The 10,502-nt window shown below is 37.2% G+C and overlaps 1 protein-coding gene across 4 annotated transcripts in view; it reads right to left on the bottom strand.

Moving 5' to 3' along the window:
* The window catches only part of sntg2 (syntrophin, gamma 2), a 104,298-nt gene that overhangs the window by 40,185 nt on the left and 53,611 nt on the right, over nt 1–10,502 (bottom strand). For all 4 annotated transcript variants that reach the window (XM_046063204.1, XM_046063206.1, XM_046063205.1 and 1 more), the window contains exon 9: nt 4,704–4,828. In XM_046063204.1, the coding sequence (XP_045919160.1) occupies nt 4,704–4,828 (125 nt within the window). The remainder of the gene's footprint in view (nt 1–4,703; nt 4,829–10,502) is intronic.

The following is a 10,502-nucleotide window of genomic DNA, read 5'->3' on the forward strand; positions in this document are numbered from 1 at the left end:
TCGTATTGAGGGGAGGATGGACGGGGCCATGTATCGTGGAATTCTGGACCAACATCTCCTTCCCTCAGTGAGAGAGCTGAAGATGGGTCGAGGATGGGTGTTTCAGCACGACAACGACCCTAAGCACACCGCCAAAGCAACAAAAGAGTGGCTGAAGAAGAAGCACATCAAGGTTCTGGAGTGGCCTAGCCAGTCTCCAGACCTGAATCCAATTGAAAATCTTTGGAGGGAGCTTAAAATTCGAGTTGCCAGGCGACAACCTCGGAACCTGAATGATTTGGAGGCTGTCTGCAGGGAGGAGTGGGCCAACATCCCTGCCGAAATGTGCACAAACCTTGTCACCAACTATAAAAACCGTTTGACATCTGTGCTGGCCAATAATGGCTTTTCTACAAAATATTAACATGCTGTTTGTCCAGGGGGTCAAATACTTGTTTTTCCTCATCAGATGGTTATCAATTTTAATAAATTCATATGATGTGATTTTCTGGAATTTTCTTTGAGATTCTGTCTTTCATTGTTAGAATGTACATATGATTAAAATTATAGATCGTTGCATTCTTTGTAAGTGGGCAAACCTGCAAAATCAGCAAGGGGTCAAATACTTATTTCCCCCACTGTATCACCCAGTCAACATGCAGGATAATACATTGCGAATATATGGAAAGAAACCAACCAGTAACACATAGTGAGTTAGGCAAAGGCCTACTAATTTGCAAATATTCTTCCCTTTCAAATATCCGTTTTGACAGCTAAAACAAAAGACTGAGAATACCTTGCTGACAGACCGGGGCTCCAGTCTGACACCTCAGTCTTGCCAGCAAAATCTGTGCAAAGGAAGGAAACAAGGCAGGCTCGCTGCGTTTTCACTGTCAGATATCTAAGTGGCCATGTTTCTCCTTATTTTTATTTTTATTTTTTTAAATATGAACACAAGAACAGTTCCCCCCATGGTGCGGATCTAAAGTAGGTAATCAAAAGAGAAACTTTTAGAAAAACTACTTGTCATCCAAACTGGGAGCATATGTACCAGCATATGAACACTGCCTTCCAGACACAGTAACAGCACGGTCTTCGGTGCACATAAACATTAGATGGGATCGCAAGAGTGAAAAGCACCTTCCCATCAACACATTGTAGCTACTCATTTTTTAGCCTCGACATAGGAGTTATAATAGTGACCATAACGGACATGCTTCAATAAGGAATGATTTGTGACATGGGAGCAAAAAATAAATAAATATAAAAACATTTTAAAGCGGTGAGTAGGCTTACTGTCATTTTTTAAAAGCACAACACATACAAAGCTTTAGTGCTTCAGACAGTCTCAGTTGTAGGATGATATATGACGGTATATAAAAGCATGTCCACATCACTTACGGTATAAAAGCAGCCTATAAAACAGTCTTAGGATCTTCTACATATGGTGATGTCATTTTCCAAGAAAAGTGATTCATCAGTAAGCGGTGTTTTTAAAACGCTGATCTCTTATCTCAAACATAACCTGTTCCGGAGCAGGTTAGCTGGCATAGGTTACCATAGCGATGTACCCTGATCAGAAGTGAACTATCGTTGTAGGAGTGAAAACCCAGGGATAAACCTGAAGTTACCTCCCTAACATCAAAACCTGCGTCATAGTATAGAGACTAAAAATATGAGAATGCAATGGATAATAACGTGAAGCTCCAAACCTGCTCTGCCTAATGTGAGATAACAAAACAATTGGTTCTTATTGGTTTCCATGGTTCACCCTTAGCTTAAACTGAAACAAAACAACTTATATTAAAAAAAATGGTTGTGCACATTTTAAAATGAGGTGCGATTAATAGATGTTTAAGAATAAGAACCATTATTTTTTTAATTTACTGTTTTTATAAACCAAAATAACAGACAAATAAAATGCAAAAGATCCAATTAATCTAAATTTCTGCTATTAATTAAAATACTAAGTGTTAAAGCTATACAAAATTAGGTCTGAGATTAAAAGATATGAAGGAGCACCCTTGTGCCAAGAGATCTATTGTTTGTTTGTACAGCAGCACCCTGTTGCACCAGCTGTGTGTAAATTCCAACTTAGACTAGTTTTAATGTAAATTAATACTACGTTGAGATTTATGCATTGCTAAAATAAAAGCAGTTGCACCATGAAGATAAATTACAACATAACTCTAAGTAACAACCAAATAGTTATACATGCCCCAGGGTAAGTGTAAATCAAAAACGTCACAGAATTATACTCACTAATGGTGAAACATCCGTTTCCTGACCCACAGCGTCATTTTTCATTATTTGCAAGTCATTTTGCAACATAGAAATCTAATAGAAACCTAATTAATAAGCCGACTAGTGTCGACTTTACACAGTAATTTAGGAGAGAATTTGCACACACCTGGTGCAACCCAGTGCTGACGTTTATTTCCACACTGTGCTATGAATGATTGACGGTGATTTTCGCCTGATCTGCAATTGGCAGAGACTGAAAAAAATGGTATGACTAACAGACAGGCACTTTGTTTCATAACAGTACTGGATTAACTAGAACAACAGAAAGGATTATCATAAATGATCTAACCAAACAAACAGTAAGTCGACCATGTTCCTTTGAGATCATCTTGTCAAAGATTCTCAGTTTTTTTCTCCTCCTGTTACCCACACTGATCTGAATTTGTGCATTCTGATATACCCATGTCAGCCATGTCTTGTAGAGTAATCTCTGATACTGAGGCGCTCCCTGCCTCCAGGGCTCCTTATTGACTGAAATATTCACGATTTAGCACTTGGTTATTTGGATTAGTGTTAATAAGCTTCAAATCTCATCAATACATTGCACTCTGCAGTCATTAAACTGTTGATTGGACTTTACATCTGACAGAATTAGTATTACAGGATTGTTGCTTTATGCAAATAAAGCCTGGAGGTATCTGAGCACTCCTCAGACATGATCTGGACTGTGCTACAGAGAATAACTGGTGTTTTAATGCTACAGTGTACATTTGTACAAAATGTATATTTACCTGATGGATAATTTTTTTTACTTCATATATTAAAATCATTTTACAATCTGTAAGATTGTTATGAATCTCTATGCCATAGTATTGCAGTTTGAGAGTTTGTGATCACTTAATATTTGTTTTATTGCAATTTTATACATTTATAGCTTTTTTTTAAACTGTAATACTGGGTTTTTGCTCATTAGACTACTCAGTGTTTCTTTCATTTTTTATTATGTTCCAGTCTCGTTATTTAGGACAAATAACAAATATTATTGTTTTAGTAAATTTATTTTCAGCTGCACTGACTCAAAGGTCCATCAATAAATCCCTTTAAAATATAATTTTTAATGTACCTATATGGTTCCATTGGATGTTTGTAATAACCATGTTGGCCTGTATATACATCATCATGAATGGGTGAATGATGTATGAATAAAGATGCTGTTGACTGTTGATATAATTATTATTAGTCATTACTACCATTATCAATGATCCAGCGATAGGTTGGAGCTCTTTCCTGTGTTCACCATGTATTCTAATGACTAACATAGTACTGTAATTTTAGCAGTAATGTGTTGATGAACTATAGCTGTTGTGCTGTAACTGACTACAACTTTTAACCTCTATGGACAGGAGGACATTCTCCAATTGAGAATGGTATTTTTCCCTTATCATTGGCAGCTGCCTAGAGCTTAAATAACCAATGAGGCGTCCAATAAACAAGTTTAATAAACATTTTTTTATTAACACGGCAGCGCAGGGTTCCATTATGTATTTATCATTATGTACCGGCAATTCTTGAATCATGCAACTGGGCACACACACAGAGTAAGAGACTTCTGCTTGGCAAGAGTGCAAGAAATGATAAGGAAAACTGACTAAAGTCCACAATTTCCAGTTTCAATAAAAAATAATTACAAAAGATTAAATTACATAGTTCATTAAGCTCCCTGTTTGCACAAAACAGTCATTCAGAGGTACTCAGACCATATGCACAAGCACTTAAAAACATGTTACCAAACTTTAGTACATTTTAAACTGGCCCGGGTTTTCTGGAAAGTTAGAGTAAAAAATATGATAAAACTTGATAATTGTCAGGGTGTCAACAATCTCTTCTTGTCAGACTTTGATAATGACAATTATGTAATTAATGTCTGTTATTAGTGTCCTACACACAATGGAGTGCGCTCCTGTTTATGATACCTCAAATTTTAACACATTTAACAATCATAATCCTGAAATATTACTGAGTGGGGAAAAAATTTAATGTGATTATGCCTTGTATTTCAGCATACTATAAGGGATGTGCAAGTTACAAATGAGAAATGTTAGTATCACTTTCTGTAATTTCTGTAAAACAACACATCTCAGGTGTGGTTTTCTTTTGTCCCACACATTGGAAATACAAATTGCTGATTGAAAAAGCTTCTAAAGTAAAACAACTGTGAAACTACTGTACACAGGAAAATCAATCCAAAAAGGACAGGCATAATAATCAAATGCATTTACAAGTTCGACCAGTGTTCTCACAGTCACTCCTTTTGATCCCAAGCTTCGCAGCTGCGGTGACCTTTTAAGCCGTTTATGCCTGTGCATAGATATTGGCATTAACATCCCCCCGAATAAATGAAAAGTGCTTGTTAAGCCACAACTGTGCTCAGTGACCTGTGCACCTTAGAGGTGAATTATATCATGCTGGATTACCCTTACCTTAATTTATCTGTGCCAGCTTTGTATCTGGAGACTCTGGCCATCAACAAGGGCAGGGAGACAGCATCCAGCCAGCGCTTCTCATACTTTGGTTCGTTAGCTGAGGGCGAAGGGGGTGATGGAGCCTGTGTGGAATACATGAACACTGCGATGAGCATTCTGCTCCACTCGCCAAGGCCTTTTGATCATTAAGGATGTGGTCTTGATGAAGTTGCACCATTTGCATGAACAAGGAATTCCTTTCTTATCCCAGGTTAATCAGCTGTATAGTATGTAAACATCAAAATTAGGTACTTTGACACAGAATTCCTTTAAGGATAACACCTTACCTTTAACCATTACTGCCAAATTAGTCCTGACCTGCTACTGTATAAACTCACTGTCTGTCACTTTGGCGTTTGTAATCAAGTCCATTGTTAGTTAACAGAGCAGACAGCAGAGAAGTGGCAGGTAGACTGTTTTCTACTCACTGTTTTGGGTTATTTACTTCAGATCTGAGGCAGCTCTGCACGTTTTTGTTGTAGATATTTAAAATGTTCAATGTTCCCTTCACCTCTTTCTCACTTCAGTAAGTTTCAGTGAAGAAACTGAACTTTGGCTACTTTAAAGAAGTGAAATCATACGTCAAATTCCTTTTTGTGCCAAAACAATTACTTGATTAATCAATTAGTTTGTTGGCATGAATTGCAAACAGTTCTGATGAACAGTAATAGTTTAAGTCATCCATTAAGCAACAATTCCAAACATTTTTGCTCTACCACCTTGCGATATAAGACACTCACTCTACACACTTCACAAACACACACAAGTGGGTCCAGAGAAAATAGACCCAAAGTGGATAAAAACAGACAGACAGAAAATGCCTCTTGACATTCATTAATGACAGAATGAAAATAGTTTTGACGCAACCTCAACAGCAAGTGATTTGGTGTTATGAAGTCATGTTAGGGAAAAATACACTTGCTGTTTAAATTGATGGATTACTTTCATCTCTGCAGCAGTTTGTCTCTGTGAGCTCTTTTTAATGGATTGTTGAAAATAGTGAGCCCGCAGTATGAGCTTCTGTGGCAAATACACAGGTGCATTTAGGCTTTTCACAGACAGTAATGAGTATCAGGAAAAGCTAAAATTGCAGCTTAAAGATGCCTGCCTTATAGCAATAAAAAGGTGTTAATGTGGCATGGAAACAGCTTTGTTTTGAAATCTGTGCACTGGGTTATGGTACTTCCTGATGGCGGCAATACACATGACTGCAAGCAGGACTTCAAATTACTTTAGAATACACTTTACAACAATTCACTGTCACTATAATGGTCAACAATTCTTTCCCCATATTAGCACTCTAGAATGGGAAGGAGTGGAAAAACTTCTAATAGGCCACTCTGTGCTTGTAAACACTGCCACTCTTTTGTGCTAAAGTTCTCTTTTTGAAAATGGCTTAAAGGCTTTATATAACATAAAATCATGGGTGCTGTCTAACAGTGAAGACATCCTTTCCAAGTAATACAAAGGCAAGGCAAATGTACTTGTACATCACCTTTCAAAAACAAGGCAAGTGCTTCCAATTTTTTTTTTTAAATTCTATTACAATGTCTCTTCCACAGGGTATGAAGGACTTGTCATGTGTTGAACTGGACTGCAGAAACTGGTAGCCTAATAAAACATTTATAAGTTCATTCCAAAGAAGGGGAGCCTGATGAGTAACGGCTATACCCCTGAAAGATTTTATGTTAAATCTACAGTTAAATAACAGTTAAATAACCAGCATCAAGAGAACATAAAGGACATAATGGAGAAGCAAGATTGGAGATATTGAATGGAGCCAGTCCATTCAAAGCCTTGTAAGTCAGAAAATCAGCCCCCACTCACCATAGCAATAATAATGTATGTTGTTTTGTTATGTTTGAAGATGTTACTGAATGGCAGAATATATACACAGAACAAAATGGCATTGCGCTTGTGGTTGGCAAGCAGATCTGTCACACAAGGATTACAATGGAATGACTGTTTAAAACGGGTCAGATGAGGCTGTTTAATTAACCTACATTTTAATCACCGTCTCCATGATTAGCTAATCGCGTTCTTTCAAATCGCAATTTCAATTTTAAAACGATTTATCGTATAAGCCCTGGTCCACAGTGCAACATGCAGGACATCAGGAGATCAGAATGGCACTGCAATTTCGGCAGAGGGTTTGGATCTGAGAGTGTTCGGATCTGAGAGTGTTCGACTAGATAGATGGACTGTGAGTTGGCTAGCAACCACCTTTTCTAACAGGACATGAAAGCGAGATTTGAAATTTTTCTATAATTGACAGATGTAACGTTAGTGATGAAGCTGAGAAGACAGCCTCCCAGCAGACTGAAGAGTTCTTTTGTGAGGCTGCCTAGAATGGAGTTTAGAGTATATGTGGTCGGATTAGAACTTAAGCAATGACTATTACTACAATTCTGTATTGCTATTGGTATCAAAGTCAGAAGTGTGGCTTCAAGGGACAAAATACCAGATTGTGACATGTTTTAGATGCCTTTAAAATGGTTAAAAATGCAAAGGTTTAATACATCTCCCTCTGAGACTGATGGCAGTGCATCAAAAAGTATTCATTCTAAAGAGATCCTGAAGCACAATATGTTGACAAAAGCTTTGATAGCTGAAAGAGCGGCACATTTAAATGCAAATCACGGCGCACTTAATGAAGAACAGATGCATTACACATTATCTAATGAGTTACAAGCTTGGGGATCAAATGAGTGAAGCTTTAGTAACATCAAACAGTGAATCATTCCTGCAGCTAAAGATTATCTGTCAGCACAAAATCCCAAAACTCCTCCAAACAACGGCAACGGCTGACGTAGCCCCTGTCTCATTATACACACAGTACAGGTAGGTGTGTGTTCATCACAAAAGAACCAAATCACCTGCCTTCCCCTGAGTTCAAAATGGCTGAACATATTTCCAGAGTATTAAAATAGCCTCTGGGTAGAATGTAGTAGAGTGAAGAGCAGAGAAAAACTGCTACCTTTGCAAACTGAGTCACATCATCGCAGAGCTACAACATGTCGCATGCAGACCCATGTCAGCTCCTCACCAGTAATTACTACATTTCTGATGAAATTATCATCCTTTGCTCCATTTACGTCAACCCAGATCAAAATGTTTTAGTTAATTCTTATGTGTAGCTCTGCAGGGAGGTGGTGGGGTGGCAGGAAATAGAAAACTATCAGGCCGTCAGAGTGGATTACACTGACAAAGCATATGCCTCTACTGAGGAGCTGGCAAACAGTGACTAAAGCCACAGTGTTGTTCTTCACAACAGTCAAACACTCCTTAATGGACACAGATACTTCAGAGGTGATACGAACAAAGCATAATTATTTGATAACAAGTAAATGAATCAAAGAGATAAATGGTCCGGGGTGAATCTTTGTCATTTCAAAGTCAAGAGAGCCTACTGCAAAAAGAGCTTAGCGAATTCTAATCACCTACAGAGGAGGAGATGCTTTAGCTGTGGGAAAACTCAAGCAAAACCATGATTGTACTTTTGTGTCAACTATAACATTCATTCATACTGCAACAACAACAAAGACACATTGTGGTCAGTGAAATACATTTACAGTGGACATCTGAAGTGAGCATCTTACAGCAGTGCTTTGGTGTACATGATAACATTAGTATGCTAACATGTAAATGTAAATTCACTAATGTAACTTGGTCGCATCTGCAGCTAACAAAGTAATGGCAGATAGCAATGTTAGATGTCATTAGAATGTCATTGCTTTTAAAATCGGGTCTCATTTTCACTCTCATTGGTGACCATACCAGCTATCAGTTTATATTACAACCAAGTACGCTGAGAATTTGGGTGAAAACAACAATATTTACAAGCATAGCAGAAATTATTTATGCTCAAACTTACTCAGCTGTACTATTAAACGTCACCCTATCAATGTTTATACTTTTATATTAATCTAAGGAGTGCAAATGGGTGCTTGTCTATCAAAAGAACATAAAAAAGATGTTATCAGGGCAAGTTGACTTCAAGTCCTTTGGAGAAACCGAAAGTTTCAAAACTGTTTTAAAGTCATCCTTTTAGTTATAAAGAAAATGTGTGTGTGTTCCTTTTTAGGATTCATGTTAACATCTGCAATTATAAATAAGCTATTAAATAAGCTGTGCACTGACACCCCCTTTGAGACTGATGGGAGCCTATTAATGAAGTGAAATTAATTTCACAATATTGTATTGTAGTTGCTTTAAACAATACATTATGTGTTTTCATAGGGATGACAGAATCCACCTCAAGCCACCACACTTTATGGTTGCCGACAGCTTGCACGAAATGGTACATCATGGGCATGACTAAGTCCCATCCTGTCTCCTTTTTACAAGTACTGGCTTCACTCAGGAAGTACTTCGGAGAAAGTACATGTCTGGCAGTGTGTCAAAATTTGCTCTATGGCAATACCTGAGGTTTTTAAATGAGACTGTATTACACTGCAAGTTGTTGTTTAGCCCACAAGCACATACTATACATTTATCAAAATTTTGTCCAATAGAAAAACAGCAATTACATATTAGACAGATGTTACTTTCTGTCCACTCAGTGAGTCACTCCAATCAACCACTGTCTCCCTCTCTCTGTCAAGGTTGGATTTCCAAGGTCTTCCCCCAGCACAAATCATGTACCATCAGCTTCAGGTTGGAATGCTAGGCAGACAGCAGGCTTTTCAACGAAGACAGTAATGAAAGACGACATGTTTTGTGAGCTTGTAATAATATGGATTTAATACATAGACTGTATATAAAAAGATTTAATACCACCCTTCTGCCCCATTAAGATAAATTATAAGACAATTATATTTGGTTTGGTTTAATGTGGTCTTATAATTCATAATGTTTTAAGCACCTGAATGATGACCTGTGTGTCGATCATTAAAGAATTGAACAGTGCTCTCTGTTTTTTTGTTTTTAATAGGGACCTAACTATCTTTGTCTTTAAACCAAAGCAACAAAAAAAATGAAAAACGTTAAAAAGAAATGTATGGAAGATTTTCTTGGTTCATATGTATAATCAAGATGAATGTGATAGATTTACAAGAAACTAATAATCACAAAGTTTAAAAACTTAAAAACTAATGCTATTGTGTTAAGAATAACGTAATTTCAGCTGTAACTCCTATGGAACAAGTCGGAATGAAATGGTATGTTTTTATAGCCTACTTCTCATCATTAATAGTGATTACAGATGTGGTGTACCATTATTGTGAGTATGACTTTTGTTCCAATAAACCTGAAGAACAGTACCTAATCTTCAATCGTGTACTGCATTTGTGTCCTCAGCCTTTCATCCACATCACCAACCCTGGCAACATGAAGTTTTCAGATCAATCAATGTTACATTCTCCCCTAGAGTTTGCTAGGTTTATTAATGCAATATAATTGAAGTTGAGATTTTTATGTCTTCAGTACTCATCTTTTAAGCACTACTATTATTATTTGTACCCATCTTTCTTATTTTTGCCCTCTTAGGACTGCACCACAAAAAAATCTTGCAGCTGACCTTCAGCGATTCAGAGAAGAGCACTAGAGAGAGAGGCCGAGACAAAGAGGCTAGAAGAAAGAAAGGAACAACTCCAAATGAAAAACTGTTTGTACAAGTGTGAAATCACATTTAACATGGCGATCCCATCAATATGGTACATACATACAATTCTGCAAGTATTCTAGTCAATGTTTAATTGTAAGCCATGTTGTCATATTATATTATATTTCACTTTATATACAGTATTTGATCTGATA

Source organism: Micropterus dolomieu, linkage group LG11 (genome assembly GCF_021292245.1).
Source record: "Micropterus dolomieu isolate WLL.071019.BEF.003 ecotype Adirondacks linkage group LG11, ASM2129224v1, whole genome shotgun sequence".
Taxonomy (NCBI): domain Eukaryota; kingdom Metazoa; phylum Chordata; class Actinopteri; order Centrarchiformes; family Centrarchidae; genus Micropterus; species Micropterus dolomieu.